The following is a 17101-nucleotide window of genomic DNA, read 5'->3' on the forward strand; positions in this document are numbered from 1 at the left end:
TTCCAAACAACTTTAATTCATTATAAATCACATATCCAGTCTCTTCTCCCCACATAACAGGCTGTAGATGGTTCATGCTCACTCAGATAAAGCTCACCAAGTTAAGCAGGGGGTGAAAAGATACCACTATATCTCCCAAGTGAGTCAGGAAAGACAGTGCTCAGAAAGCTGTTACTCCCTGCAGTCCAAAGAGGATACTTTAAAAGTCACTCCACACATCAGACGTGGTTGGGATTTTAAAAACTAAAACCTTCAGTGCCCACACTAGTAACCATACATGTGCTATTTAGGGCTTCTCATAGGAAGGCTTCTCCACATCCGTAACTAAACATTTCTCCCAGGCTTATGTGCCCAAAGCAGCTGATTCTCTGAAGACATATCAAAAAGCAATACATACCCACACACAATGTTTGGCGGTGGTGGTCTCACAAACCCAGAGCAAGTATTTACAGTGGATTCACAAACCTCTTAAACCCATAAACATCTTATCAAGGAAACTCACAATCTCCCTCCTCTGCAAATAAAGCCATCAGAGGCATTTCCCCAAGTTGTAAAGAAAACAGACTATGGGTAGCTACCAAGAAAATACCACAATTTAAAAGAGAACAGGCATGTTCATCAGTGGCGATCCAGTCTGGGAAAACAGAAAGCTGTTTATATGACGAGGGCATTTCATAATAGAATATCTTTGGAGTACAAGCAACCTGACAGTGAAAAATGGAAAAAACAGAAGGCTTACACATCTTTTTCAAGTAATCAAATCCTGGGTTTTACAATTCTATAATCCGGAATAAAGCAATCTCTGAAGGCTAAATATTAAAGTCCAAAACCACTGTCCAATAGAGGAATGAGAATGGGCAGATTCAAAACAAATGAAATCTCCCAAGCACCCTCTTCTGTGTTGCATATTTTTTCTTAATGTCGAAAGAGAAGGAAGAAGTCATTATACCATTGTATTTTAAGTGTTGATCGTTCATACTATCAAGGTTTACAGAATAGTTGCAGTGAGTATATTAAACAGACACATGGTACCAATGACACTCAGAAAAGAAGTGGCCAACAGCAATCCTAGCCCTGAGCTCTCAGCTACGGGGCGACACTGAGGAATAAGGAGACGGTCACCTGAACACAGAAGTCCTCGTGGCTCCCAATTACCAAGATGGCCCAAGAGATTTTCCAATAAAAAGAAAACATGTAAAAATTACCCAATCCCCTAACTAGGGGAGGTAACAACTGTCTGAAGTAGAGGACTTTTTTTCTTAAATGGGAATACTACGGAATCTCACAGAACTAGTTACTGACATGAAAATTCAGAGATCTGATTTTAATAGAATGTTGACTCCTTCCCTTCCAGAACAGAAGAGCGCTGGAATTGCACTTTTCCTAACACCAAAAAAAAACAAAAACAAAAAACCATTAAGCCCATTCCAGCATAATTCTTTTTACTCGGAGGCTTGCCCAGTCTAAATGTGTAATGCCATTTTATCTACAGACTTCATCAGGAAATTACATTTAGCTGGCCTGGAAAAATAATGTCAAGGAATCTATTTATCACTATGTCAGCATGCTGTTTTGCTTGCTTTTATCACAGCAATTGGAAAAGCCTGGAGTTCCAGAAATCCAGTGTGGTCCCATTCCTTCTCTGCGTGCGTGGTGCCAGGGCCGGCCATCCTGTTCGGCTCATCCACAGGTGCGTCCCTGAGGCCTCCTCAGGGCCTGGGAAAAGGACTCACTGCAGGTCGTGCCAAGTTTATTTACTGAATCAGGTGTTGGTCACTGACCCCCAACTATTATCTGAACTTTCCTTTGGAAAAAAGGCAAAAATGAAAGATTAAAAGGCTGTTAATGAGACCCAGAGTCCATTGTTTTAAGCTGTTTTTCATGTCAGAGGGATGGGTCCTCAGGGCAACACATCACAGCAGTAGGGAGCACAGTACCCCCTGGGCAACCCAGTCAGAAGTGCATTCTGTGGCCCCAGTCTGGCGGAGAAGAGCTGCAGCACTCCCATGCAGTCACTTGCTTGTGAGATGCGTTCATGTGTCACAGGACACATTGGGAGAGGGGGAGAGGGGACGAACACAGTGGGAGAAAGGACAAGAGAAACCCAGTTATGCTCACGTCCCATGGTAAGTGTGAGTGTGTGTGTGGGTGGGGGCGGAGGGAGTGTGCTCCCGCACACGTTTATGCATCAAGGGTGACTTCTCCCTGCACTGAGGGGCAGGTATGGCCAGAGTGTAAGAACACTAGCCTCTGGGCCTCAGGATGCATAAGATGAAATCCCAGCTCCAACACAAGAGCCTCATAGCTTCATTTTGTCCTCCAAAGAGATTCCTTATCTAGAAAACCTAGATAATCAAACCAGCTACTTCACAGGGCCATGGAAGGATTAAACGAGTCAATACATGTAAAGTCGTTAAGAGAGTGCTGGCCATGCAGTCTGACCTCAGGAGCACATATCTAAGCATCCTACATCAGCTCAGAGTGAGCTGAGGAACAACGAATCTGCCTTTTCTTGCTCTTTGATACATAAATCTCTCGGATGCGCATCCTGGGAAAAGACCCTCAGCACCAAGATGTCTCATAGCCCTGAGCATGTCACAGTGGGTCCCAGAACCAAATATCCCCACAACTGACACCAGAATGGGGAACATTTTATGTATTAACAGTTTAAAAGGGAACTACTTGGGAAAATAAATCAGCTACTTGAAGACTCATCCTTGAGGATGTTATTAACAGTCTAAATATTCAAAACCAGATCTGAATGTCTACACGTCAGCCCCAGCTCTGTAAGGGTTTTGGCTGCTTTAAATGTGTTTCCTCTGTAGGAATCCATTTTTCTGGCACCATCTATAAGTGTACACTCAGAAATTCCAAGGAGAAAGAACAGATTAGTCACATAGGAGGGGAAAAAATGTCAGAGCCCATATCTAAAGATGGTCAGATAATTTAGAGCTATTTAGCACTACTATTTCTATTAAAGATCTTAACATGTTGTATGATTCAGGCCACCCTCCTGCACAAGAGCAAGAAAGTAACCATGAAGTGAGTATAGGATGTGCTCTGGGTACAGCAGGCCACCCGATGATACAATATATCTGATGCTCAGGCCTCCCCATTCACAGAATCGCCTGCAAGAAAATTCAGGACAGACAATCTTCCTGAGATCACATCATTACTACAGAGTTGTAGAACCTACTTAAGCTGGAGAGATATACTGCAGCTTCATGAAAATGAAAAGTCAACACACAGGTGGCTTTTAAACGGTTTTGAAACCATCCTATTGAAAATGATGCAGGAATAGACATCAGATATGTGTGCAATAAAAACACCAGGGCCCCATTAAAATGTGGGAAAAGAACCACATTCAGCAAACCTAAGAAAGACTATTTTAAAAAAGGCATGTCTATACTTGAGCACAAATAGGAAAGAAAGGGTGAGCCATCGGCCTCTGGGACTATGTTCCCCCAGAAAAGAATCTCCTCATTTCCACTAGGGGAATGATGACTCAGTTCTGCTTCTAAAAGGAGTGTTCTAGCTCCTACTTCACATACAGAAAAACTGAAAGGGAGAGAATGGAGCTAATTTTGAAGCAGACACTAACATCTTTCAACATATTTAAGTCAATAATTTCAGGATTTTCCCGATAAAGATATAGTTTGAGAAACTAAATTTAAGAAGTTAAATGATATGAAGCAATCTGTAATTCTGTCACTGCTCTCATCAAAATGTGAAGGCAAATTTCACAACTTCTTTGGACAGTGGACAAATCTCCTACTGAGTTAAATGACCAGCATTTTTTCTACATGACCACCAGAGTAAATGTTCTTAACTCAGAGTTAAGTTGTCCTTATTTAATTTGCTGTGATGTTAACAGTGCAATCTTTTTTCTTAATAGGGCTTTTAAAAATAAACTCTTTCTCGTGTATGTATTTAGAAATAGAGGCATTTATAAACGCATTTGTTAAATATTAAAATTCAATAAAAGACCAGTTTGGTTTTGTTTTAGATGTCTTAAAAGGAGAAATACTTCACCACAGATTCATATGACTTAAGTTTCTCTCACATTATGCACATTTCTAAAAGATGGGCTCAAGGTTTTGCAGAGGGGAGAGGGTCTCAGGTGTAGCATCTAATGCTTGGGCCGATCCTGTTCACCTAGTTCCCTGGGTACATGGGAGAGAATCTTAGTTCCCCCACCTGGTTACAGTGGCAGAAACATAGGACTGGTTATGATCAAACAGTTCTCAGCCACAGCGAGTCCCGTCTCTTCTGAGCTAGAGCATCTGACTGCTGGTTCAAGCTGCTCCAGCTCTGCCCGCCCTCTAACGAACAAACCAGGAGGACCACGTCCAGCTGGTGGCACTGTGAGATGATGAAGTGGAGTGACTCGGCAGATCAGGGCGCCCACTGGCTGTCTGAGATCGTGTGGACGGTTCAAAAACATTTATTGGCTATGCCACTGAGATCCTGAAGTAATGTGTCACCTCACTATGGCCTACTCCAATCTGTCTAGCATAGGTAATATCCATTTTGAGCCAAACTTTGCAAAACTTTTGAGCTGCTATATGCTTGTAACTATGACAGAAAATCCTAGGAACAGGCTGTATGAGAGACCTAGAGATATTGCCCTACAGTTTCTTGAACACTTTCAGTTAAATACTGGTCAATAAATCAGAGTCAGATGGATTTACAAAACAAAATCCTACCTGAATCAAGATCTCCATTACCATTAGCTGAGCTTTGTTGTTTTTCCAAGAGGGAAGAGGAAGGGTCTTGCATGTTGGAAATTGACAAACTGCTCTCCATTCCTAACAAGGAAGGATCCTCTTCTCTTAATGCATCCCACAGGAAGAATTACCTAAGGACAGCCAACAGGAGAAGACAAATCAGAGCACTGTAATTATACTCGCTTGTTTTTAAACCCTCCAAAAACAACAGTATCCATCAGAGCTGCTACCAGGCAGTACACAATGTAATGTTGACAACAGAAAATACCGGGAATAAAGACTAAAGAGTACATGTCTACGCAGGGTCAGCAACCAAGGTCACAGCATCACAAAACCATCCGTTTTCTATAGGTCATTATCACCACGAAGATGGACACATTTTTCACCAACCAACAGAATCTACATTTCAACACCCAACCCACCTTGGCAGTGTCGACAAGACACCGCACCACCCACCTGTTCCTTCTCTCTCACTCCATGCTGTGAGACAGCAAGCCACTTCAGCCTCAGCATGCCCACCACACAGGCAGGACATAAGGTGTGTCCCAAGCCATTAATCCCCAAATGCAGTTAAAGTATCAACATATGCAAATAATGTGCTTTTTGACCAATTAGACATTTCCTATGATAGCACGGCTATTCCTCACTTGGCATGACAGATAGAAGAACAGGTAAAATTACAACCACTTCTCCCAGAACCCTACAATCTAATTTGTTTATGTCACAGCACATGAAACACCCAGGCACATCATAACTAAAGATCAGCTACTCATGGCTCCAGTGGTTAGATACAGGCATGTGGGGTTTGTAACTCTCATTCATATTTTCACATGTAGACTAAAAGTTTAAATCAGCCAAAGGGAAGGGCAGATGAGAAGAAAGAACAGTGTGTCTATACCCACAGATGGAATAGTTTGACACTCCCATAACAGTGAAGTACCTTTTAAGAAAACCATGCCCTTCTATGACACACACACACATGCACACTCCACCCTTCTAGAGCTGTTCAGTTTACTTTTCTGGAAAATATTTTAAGACTTTGTCAAAATTAAAGGTTCATAAAAGAGTGCGTTAATCACATGAGTGATGGCAGGAAAAAGGCTGAACTAATGGTATAATAAGTAACAGGAAGAGACTGGAAACCTATCAGGCACCCAGCACTGGAATTTAATTCAGCACCTATTTATTATATACCTGGTTACATAAAATTCTATACCAGACACTGCAAGGTAGATACAAAGCCATTTCCCAATCAAAATACAAAGAAAGAAAACACCTGCCTTAGAATAGGAACCATAAAAATGTCTATAGCCTGGTTCATTAAGCAGCAATCTGTGCATCTTGCAACTAGAAAGGTAAGTACACGAATAAGCAAACGGAATGACAAATACGTAAGGCAAAGGTCAGCAACTAGGAGATTATCTTTTATTCATTCAGCAATCTCTGAGCATAGGGGCCTGCCTTATTCTGTTTTCTGAGGCAAAAATGAGGAGTAGAAGGTCTGAGGAAAGGAAGTCAAGATTCAAATAATTTAAATCAGGACTGTCCCGGAAATTGTGAGCGCCATGGCTTAAAGGCAGCGTATTGGGTACACAATGGTTTCTTTGGTTCACTTAAAAATCACAGAAAGGCCAGGAAAATGCAAGGACTATGGACCCGCTTACATGTGCTCACAGTAGCACTGGGGGATTGTGGGAAGAGGGATGGGAAACAGTAGAGAAAGCAAGGAAAACAGCCTTAATCTCAGCCCCTCTGTGGATTCTAAACAGAAGGGCTAGGAAAATAGAATGTATGTATGCAGGAATAACTTAAACCTAAATAGAAACTGTGGAGTTTTTTAAATCTTTTTTAAATGAAGTTATTTCATGTCACTACTGAATCATTTGACAAGTTAGTTTCTGAAAGCTTTGTTGGGAACAATACCAAATAAAGGAACCCATTTATCAGGCAGATGAGTTCCTAGATTGGTTACTCTGGCAAACCCACTTTTAATATTGAGGCTGGCTAATCTTGCCCCGTGGGCATCAGTTTGCTACAATCGCCCATAGGACGAAGGGAGGAACAGTACTCTCCTCAGATCACCCCATTATGATTCCTGTTACAGCATGCACACATTAATTTTTGGGTAGTCATGCTTCTGGAGACTTCCTCGGACAGGGCTGCACACAGCAGATGAAACAATAGAGAAAGAGGCTGCCAGGTGACTCGCAAGCTCTTGTGTCCCATGCCTGGATTCTACAGTGGACAGCAGGACTCATCATTTTTCTCTCTATAACCACCTGGACCAAAGGAGCAAGTGTCCATGCCATCTGCATAATCACTGGTTGACAAGGAAGTGCAGCCATCCCACCAAACACCCAATAACCGACATGCGTCCTCTGCAAACGGAACACCCATGGGGCTCACTGGAGAATCACACCCCACCACGACAGCAAGGGTGACTGAGTTAACAATCCCCCATCACACAGAGACACAGCACCACCACCACCAGGGACAATGAGATGGAACGCGCAAAGACACAGAAGACGGCAGCAAGCTCTGGAAAACGACCTTCTGTGTGTTCCCCCTGAGCAACCCTCCAGCCCTCAATGCACAGCAGACATGCAGGATTTCACTCCAGGTATCCTGGGGACTGTATGCTGGACAGACGGGCAAACAGGGATAAGACTGGATGGAACTACAGGCTACAAACAGGAACACTCAGAGGAATGTCTGAACCTGGACAGCAGAGGAGAAAAGAAGGTAGCTATAAGGCTCAACCCACAGAACATGGTGGAAGGACCCAGGAATCTCCCAGGTCAAAGACATGCAATCTTTTTACAGCATGTAGTCAGGTCTCTAAAATAAAGGGCTGCACTTTCCACAGCTGGCTCTCAGCAACTAACGGACCCTATGCAATGCCTTTGGAAATAAATAACTCCAGGAGAAAATATATGAAGGATGAGATTACAAACCACTTCACAGAAATTGACTTTCAATGGAATTTTGGGGAGGATGCATGAAAACCTTACAGGCAATTGATCCATAAGCTTTGCAAAATAAAAACAGGATTTTAAAAGGCAAATCTTATTCCTAACTACCACATCCTAATACCAAAAAGGGCTATTTTTAAAAGGAAGCACATTTCCTTTTGATTCTTAAAATAAATGTAATTTCAAGACGAAAGGTAAAAATGTCTGTTTATGAAAGCAGAATTTTTCCAAAGACATGAAAAGAAGGCCCAGAAATGGATTTTTAAAGAGTAACTTCCTATTTTTTACAATACACTTTGTGATATTATATAAAGGTAATTCTACTCTAATTGGCTCCTCTTATCTCTAAAGTTGTTGAATAGAAATATAGTACTAAAACTTTTACAAAACTTGCCTTGGCCCAGTGACAAGAACAGTGAACTTCAAAAATAAGGTTTAACAAGGCCACTGCCTTGCTATGTGACTTAAGCAAATTACTTAACCTCTCTGTTCCTCAAACTTGTCATCAGCTAAGAAGGCTTGATTAATAAAATCAATGGCCCTTATCAAATCTAAAATCCTATGAATCTACCAAGGGCATTTTTTAGTATTAATTGCATATTTTCTGAATTCAGATTACCCATTATCTAAACCAAATTTAATGCAATAAGCATCCTCTCCTATTAATTATCTCCTGACTCCTATCATTTGAGGATTATTCTAAGATGATAAGCAATTTTAGCATAGGCTCATAAGCAAAGCCATGTTAGGAAGAAAATGGGTGGGGAAGACACTCATTAGATATTATTTGAAAACTAATCAGAAATTGGCAGCCTATTATTTATTTTGAATTATCTCTACAGCAAGAACTTTCTATACCAGCACGGTCCAATAGGGTAACCACTAGCCACACATTCTTATTGGGCTCCTGAAATGTAGCTAGTGTGAATAGGGACCTCAATTAAAGTTTTACTTTAGTTTAAAAGCTGTATGTGGCTAGCGGCTGCTATATTGGACAGCATGGCCAGACCACTAGAGAGGTAAGCCAGAGCTTGCTATATTTGAATTTGGAGCATGTCCTAAATAACCACCAATTCTTGGCTCTGCTACATATTTTAATTTAGTAATAGCAAGCCAGTTAAAAGAGAACACAGGAATTTTAAAACCTAAGAAACTCCAAAAAGAGACTTAACAGTTTCCCCCATAATATTCAATAAATATTTCAGAGTAATTAAGTTTCCCCATAATATTCCTCAAATATTTCAAAGCAAGTTTCCTACCATAGATTTTCAGTGAATGTGCTGCATTTGTATCAGTCCAGTTTCAAAGGAGAAGCAACCTTAGCAGCTAAGTTACATGCACCATACTCAAATTATTTCCTTTTTTCATTCATCATTTCATTCACTCATCATAAATTAAAAAAAAAAAATCATTCCACCTCAAAAGTGTAATCAAGCAGAAAGTTTATCTGTTGAGGAAAAAAAAAAGTCCCTGAATGTAACTGTTAATAAATCAATCAAGTGTCAATGGTTTATATGAGACTTATTAAAGGGAAAAAAGTTTGCTCAAGTTTTATGGCCCCTCAGTGATTTCACACTGTCCATTTGCCTCTGAATAGACACTTTGGTCACCAGGACTGTAAAATAAGACATCAATTAAATGCATCAAATCACACATTTTAAGTGAAAAAAGGGATACAATATAAACACCTAAAAGAAAGCCACCTAAATGAATGGCAGAGTTAAACCTCAGATCATTCCCTAAAGACAAGAGACAAGTCTTTGTTTACCTAGGAGGCTACAAAATTTACTTATTTTGGCAAGTGATGCATCACACTGGGGATGATGCATCATGGGACAATGCAGATGACACTTTTCCAACAATGTTTACTTTTTTCCTTCCCATAAAAGGCATACACACTCCTTGTTTGTAGAAAACCAGGAAAATAAAATTATAAAGGAACAAATTAAAAGCCCCTGTAATTCTAACACCCAAGGGTAATCACTTTTATATTTACAGCATCTCCTCCTGAGAGCTCCTCTGTGGGGTTTCTGGGTATTTTTTTGGGGGGGGTTACATATAATTTAAATTTTTAATTCATTTTTCACTTGGCATCACTTAGAAATATTTCCCTACGTCATTAAAATTATTTGAAAACATGACTTGAGATGGTTGTATAATTTTTATTTTAATATGAAAAAGACAATTTATACTATTCCCCTACTGCTGACCAACCTAGTCATGTTTTTATTTTGCACCATCATAAACAGTACTTTGGTGATCACCCTCAGTCAGGAATCCTATTTTACCTCTGATGCCTCCTTCATGTAGGATCCTCGAATTTAGATGATTGGGGCCAAATGTAGGGACATGTTTTAGCGTCAGGAAACATACTGCTGAAACGCTAGCCAGCGTGCTGTCCTCACAATGGGGCTGGCAATGGAAGACAATTGTCTACAGGTGATTTCCTCCTTGACCATGGTGTTTCCTTTCACCCCTTTCAATTTGACATTCAAATAACTGTATCCCGCTATTGTCATATGCAATATTCACGTGATCCCTCTGTTTACATCTGTCCCACATTTTAACTCTGCCAGTATTTTGTGTAATTTTGAAGAACTCTACAAGTTTTATCTCACAAACGATTGCAAATGTTTTCGACAATGTACCCTTTATTGGTTCCTTTTGATACAATAATGTTCACTGTTTGTTTTTATTCAGTCATATCTATCAATTCACTTTATTTCTTCTGAAAACTGCATACTTAAAAAAAAAAGTCCTCTCCCACCCTAAGATACCAGAAGTCTAACTTCTCTGGGACTTCAAGGTTTACAATTAACTTTTTAACACATGGGGAATTTATGCTCAAATATTCTGTGAGGTGTGGCTCTGAGCCAACCCCCACCCACAACTGATAATCCATTCATATCCCAGTGGGTTTCTACATCCTGTCTTCATTATACATTAAGTTCTAACACACACACAGCTATGTTTCAGTACACCAACTTTCCTTTAATTATCAGGAAAACAGGAACTATGGCATCCCTCTCAGTTCAGCATTCATTAAACGTGGGGATATCTATGGTGGGCTGATAAGGGATGACAGTGATTCTGCGTGCCTTGGGAGCCCAATGTCTTAGGATGTTATCATCATAAGGCGTCCGCCATGAAGAGAATATACCTGAAAGATACTTAAGAAGAAACTACTGTGTATCCAAGACTGTTTAATGCCTCCTTTCAATCCCAGAACCCATTTTCTCCTCTGTCTATAGCAAGGAATAAATGGCTAACTAAAGTAAACACTGCTCAGCTTTCCTTGTATGTGGTGGTATGCAGCTGGGCCACGATGTTCTGGCCTGTGGGAAGGTTGCAGAGAATGTGTTCACTCACAAGGAAGGGGTGTGCCTTTGCCATTCACCTCCAGAGCCTGCAGAGCCTCCTGAGACCATGCAGACGACAGCCCATGAGACATGCAGCAAAACAGAAGGGGAGCCTGGGTCTGCGGCCACCTCCAGACTACCACTGCAGAAGTAAGTTTCTGTCTTATTCACACTACTTGTACTTAGGGTCCCCGACAGCCAATCCCAAACCTCAACAAACACACCCCAGGACTATGCTAATAATAAGCTTGTAATTATGATGCTAAGATCATTACTGCGGAACATAGGATGGGCTGTAAGTTTTCATCCATAAGACTATCAATAATGCAAAACGTTCTTTGGTTTGTTTCAAGAAAAAAAAAATCACAGTTCACATTAATGCTGACCAAGGAGGTTAAACCTGGAGGAGAATGAAATCCAGAGAGAAGCGAGGGGTCAGCATGGTGGTTCTCAATATCGAAGGTGCAGCAGAATCATCTGGAGGGCTTGTCAAAATTTAGCCTGCTGGACCCCACCCCAGAGCTTTTGGTTCAGCAGGCTGGGTACTGATTCCCAGTGGTGCTGGGAATCAGCACCCCAGAGCTTTTGGTTCAGCTTCCCAGGGGTGCTGATGCAGCTAGTCCAGGACTGCACCCTGAGAACTGCATTAGGAAAACATTTTCTTCTGGGTTGTTTATAAAGATAAAAGGAAGTCTTCACCAGAAGATGTCTATCACAGGTATACTAGGAAACATAGCATTTCTGCAAAGTCACTTAAATACAGGGAGAAGGTGATTGGTTTTTCTAGAAATAGTTTTGCATTAAATAGTTTAGCATCGCTAAGTAGTTTCCCTTATAGAATGCCAGCTTTCTCAATTCCATTGCTTTACAAAGTCAAGCTTTGCTATACCATCTGCCTGAAGTCAGGCCAGCTTGTTCTCCATAAAAGTTCAATAAGAGCTACAGTATCAAGAATTTATCATGTTGATTATTCATGGGGAAGCCATTCTCTTAATAGATCTAAGTATATGGACAAATTATTTTCTCCAAGTCTCAGTTTTCTCAAATATCAAGAGGAGAACAAATCGTATAATCTCTAGAAACTCCTCTCATTATGCTCCTGATTCCTACCAGACTTTTTCCCAGCCTCATTGATATGTAACAGACTGGCAGATGATTGTTTTTATCAGTTATGTCTGTAAATAATTTTAAAAACCAAATATCCTATAAGGTTTGTACATGCCTCACCCCCTCCCCCGAAAAAAGCAATCTCCTGGCCAACTTCCTCCACTAGGCCCTGTTCCCTGAAGCAATCATTTTCAACTCTTTCAGTTGATTGTTTTTGCTTATTCGTCTCTATGCCTCTGAATAACACTTACTAATTTTTCAGTTTTTGTCATTATGAGGTAATGCCTTACCAGTCACACCATCCTCATCTCTCTCCCCTTCACACCCTCATTCTCCAAACATGTATCATCCCATCTGTGGGGCTCTGTGAAGACGTAGCAGGTGAACCATGGAGTGTGCTAGGACTTTCTCCCTCTCTTACATAACTTTTTCCTGGAGTTAATGGTTAGTAATTTCATCTTGAAGTAATTTCTACCAGGCCTTCTGTTCTGCCCTAATCTAGACTGCCCTCCATGCCTGGCATGCAGAGGGTATTCTGAGATTTCATTTCTCCCTCGAAGATCTCTTTTCCATGTTCTGGGTCTTCCTGACTCTTGGGTCTCTCCCTCCCTTTGATGGAGAACATTCTCCAATACATTCCTAAGAAAGGATGTGGGTGGAAAACATAAGTTCATACATAATTGAAAATGTCTTTAACCTACTCTCACATTTTAGCCAATAGTTTAGGTGGGCAAAACAATGCTAAGCTGGAAAACATCCTCTCTCAAGATGTTGAGGGTTTTGCTCCATTGTCTGTCTTGTCCCTCCATTATTGAGAAGTCTGGCGCCATCCCAGTTACCAGGCCCTCTGATGCTCTGGGATTTCACAGCAGTCTACTTGTGGCTTCAGGCACCAACTGACTTCTTTCAAGATTGAAATCCATGTCCTTGAGTTCTTGAATTACTGCTCATCACCTCATCTCTTCTTCCTCTGTTCTAATACTCATTCAAGTTGTTGGATTTCCTTAATTTTCCCTTTCATTTCCTATTGCTTCATTTTTTAACCAACCATCTAGGATATTTCCTCAATCTCCTCTTCTAGCTCTTTTATGGAGCTCTACAATTTAGTTTCAAAAAGCTCTTATTAAATTTTCATAGTATCCTCTTTTTCCATCCCATTCTGTTCTTGTTACATAGATGCACACTCTTCTATTTTATCCCTGAGGTTATTAATGTTTTTTTTAAAGATGTTTCCTCTCTCCTTCATAAGAGAAATCATTTTTTTCTGTTAGCTTTGATCTCTACTTTTTATATTATCTGCCTTCTTCCAAAGTCCGTTAGTATTTTCTGGGCTATCACATTAACTCATAGGGAGTGAAGAGGCCGGCTGGTGTCTCTGAGTGCAGGCGTGGAGGATGTCGATCATAGGAATCACTTTATGGGGACTTGCTGGGTCATTCGGAGAGGAAATCCCAGTGTGAGTGTCTTCAAGCCTTTGCCAAGTCAGGCCAAGGCTTCTCCCAAATTCCCATATATACGGGCTGGGAGACTCTGCCCACTGTCACCTGTTTAGAATGGAACATCCCCCTGAGATCAGGCAAATATAGACTCTAAGAAAGAAGTCTTTAATCCAATGCAGTAAAGATGTGTCCACTCCAACTTCAGAAGTCCAGTTTTAAGAGTCAATAAATCTGCCTCTTTCTTAAGCCAGTACTGACTAAGGTACTACCCTTCTGGCACCCTGATTTTGTTTTATTAGACATGATAGATGTTAAACTCTCATGGTGCAATCAGAATTTGAAACTGAAATTATCCAAACTTAGGTGAAAAACTGAAACGTTAAATTGTAATAATGAAGCTACCTCAGCATTAGAAGTCATTAACTCCATTCACCTGAAAGGCAGACTCCAAAAGCTTATTACCTAGACAGGCTCACTCTACTGAACCTTATTACAATAGCAATAAAAGAAGTGATGCATTCCTTTTAACGTTACCCAGTTATCCCGACCTTTCAAACTGATCTGCCTTAAAGTAGTTAAAGGAACTCACAAATCTACTAATAAATAACATACTCATAATTTCAAGCTTGCTACTCTGAAACAGGAAAAGATTTGCAGTTTTCTTTTCTTAACATAACTCAGAAAAGAGAATATTCTCCAGATGGAAAATAAAACGTGAATGTCTAAACTAAATGCTTAAGATTTCCAGAGATGCTCTAGCTGCCTTGGAAATCTAGCATGTCTAAATCACAGAGAAAACTGCCTCATTTGACACTCCAGGATTTTTTAAATGAGCACAGGACACCTAATCTAAGCTAAAACCTTTTGAAATATTTCAATTAAAATGGAAAAATCTCAGAGGTTTCCAAAGGATGCACAACCAAATTTTTTACCAAAATCTGGCCTCTGAAAATCACTGCTTTCATCTTCTTAAGAAGTACCATGCAAATAAAAGCCCCAAATTGTAAGAGTATCTGCAAGAACCATATTTGTAAACGGTTTTGAAGATGAAAATTAGTGTCAAATACCAAGCACTACTACCAAGGAGGGCTTCCTTGTATTTATATTCACCATTGCCCAGATCACTTCGCTAATGAAGCCTGACTCAGCCCATCTCATTCCTTCTTACCAACCAACTCTCAGCCTTTCTAAGAAGAGAGAGACCCTGTCTGATTCCATCAAGTGAGATGAACTGATCCTTGGGGACAGAGGGTTCATGGAATGGAACTTTGCCATCCACCGTATGCTCGGAGCTTGATTTACCTTGATGAGGACAGCGATTTACTGGCCATTTTTCAACCAGGCATCTAAACAGACTGAAATCTGACACAAATTGCTGCCCCAGCATAAGAAATGCTGATTTTTTACAATCAGATTCATACCTCAATACTAGTAAATAAGGTGTGTTGGGAACAGTCAAGGAGTAAATATGTAGTCTAGCAGCAGCCTTCTGTTCCCACCACAAGGTATCATGTCCTATAGTTCATGGTTTTAACTGTCACCTCTGTCCCTCCCAATCAAACAGCATGTATTACTCAGGACTAAAAGGTGAACTAAAAACGGGCATGTGCAAAATGAAAAAAAAATAACAGCCTTCCATGTTACTTGTTCAAGAGAAGAGAAAGCCCAAAGGACAGGCAGCTATGTACCAACTTGGAAGTTCATTCATTTATTGACTCTTCACCTACCAATTGCTTATGTACTATTAACTACTTATTTACTATTAAGAAGAATGAGGCCTGAAAACACCAACCTAAATCTTCCACACAGAGTTTCTTGTTCCAGAAATTTACTTCCATGCCACAAAGGTAAACCCCGTCCTTAGGCTAGAACCACTGCCATGAAACACTTGACACGGGAGAGCTCGGTCACGGGGCCTTATAAAAGCGGCATGACTTTCAGGATTAGCAGACATCAGCTCTCTGGGTCCTGACATCTTGAGCAAACACAAACATGGGATTTCTCTGTAACCCACAAATATTTAGAGGATTGAATTAGAGCATCAATCCAAGTTTCTAACAAGCTAAGTAACCTCCTGGTCTACAGATTTGTGTCTCATGTTATACACCTGAGCATTTAAGTCATTTTAGGTAAATGATACAACTATGTGTTGTACATACAATCATGAGAACTCAAAAAGTAAAGACATCTTACACGGGGTCCTTCTGTAAGCTAGACATGTGTAGATAATGTCTAAGAAGTTTCAGAGGGATCTCTGAATTGATTGTTTCAAGCCCAAGCCCAACAGATACAGAGCAATGATGTGTTAAGAGATGCCACCCAGTTCAACATGGCTTGAGAAGCACTTCCTCACACACTCAACAAAGATCCACTGCTACAAAGTGCAGACTTGGTGGACCACCTCTGAAGAATGCAGGAACCCCAGCCCGTGTGCTTTGCCACCTCACTGGGCATTCATAAACACAAGACAAGCACTGCAGGTGTTCACACTAAGCCACAGATACACCCATAAACCGGACATAAATCAAATTCTATAAATTATATCACTTAAAGGAAGGAAGCTAACTCCGGTTGAGTCCAACTGCAGATCATCATGCAAAGTCCATAAAAACTCCCTAATTTACTTTGGTTAGTAAAGAACATGGAAAAATGTACCCAGCCCTGCAGGAGGGATCAGAGGAGGGAGCACTGTGCTAGTGCTGCAAAGTAGCAACCCCACCCCAAAATGCACTCTGGGCCTTTAGCCAGACAAGCACCACTGTTCTCATTAGCAAAACACAGGGCCTCAACCCTAGAAACCTCCTACCATCTCACCTCCTTGCTAAACGAAGTGTAAACAGTAGGAGAGGTGAACATGGCATCCACTATAATGGAACAGACTTGAAAAAAGGAACAAATCACCATGGTCTGAGCTGGATCCCAAAAGTTTTCATAAAAGAGGCAGGTCAGGCCCTAAATGCCCATCTGGGTACTCAAAGATCCGGAAACTGCACAAGGCCACTAGAGTTCCCAGCAGCAGAGGGGCGAAAGGGGAAATAGTGTCCTGCATTAGGCAGCTAGCTGGGAAGAATAAAGCATAGCTGAGTTAAAGTTTTAAAGACAATAAATGATAAGTTTTAGGGCCAAAATTCAAGGCTCTAAATACTGTTATTCTCCTTAGAGCCACCGTCCTGCCTCCACACAGAACATCAGCAAGACTGGCGTGTGAAGCGGAGTTGGCCGCCTTTCAGGGACAGTGCTACAGGGAATGGAGCAGGGGAGAAGTGAGCAGAGAAGACCAAAGTTGCTCCATACCATCAGCTTTTACGGAGATGACGGCATCCACTGGGTCACATCTCCATTACCTGACAGCAGGGAATCCCGCTTGGCAGGGGACAGATGCCCCAAGGCACGAGGCCTTGCAGGATCTCAGGAACTGTCAGCTTCAGTATGAACCACCACCAGCTGCACTGTGTCCAACTCTCTTCTCTGTTTCATTAGCATACTAACGTTAAGGC

At 41.1% G+C, this 17101-nt stretch overlaps 1 protein-coding gene across 4 annotated transcripts in view; it reads right to left on the bottom strand.

Moving 5' to 3' along the window:
* Positions 1 to 17101, bottom strand: part of SFMBT2 (Scm like with four mbt domains 2) — a 196274-nt gene that overhangs the window by 152773 nt on the left and 26400 nt on the right. For all 4 annotated transcript variants that reach the window (XM_057498177.1, XM_036908174.2, XM_036908175.2 and 1 more), the window contains exon 2: positions 4707 to 4858. In XM_057498177.1, coding sequence (XP_057354160.1) covers positions 4707 to 4806 — 100 coding nt within the window. In that variant the 5' untranslated portion in view covers positions 4807 to 4858. The remainder of the gene's footprint in view (positions 1 to 4706; positions 4859 to 17101) is intronic.

The sequence above is a fragment of the Manis pentadactyla genome, chromosome 3 (genome assembly GCF_030020395.1).
Source record: "Manis pentadactyla isolate mManPen7 chromosome 3, mManPen7.hap1, whole genome shotgun sequence".
Taxonomy (NCBI): Eukaryota; Metazoa; Chordata; class Mammalia; order Pholidota; family Manidae; genus Manis; species Manis pentadactyla.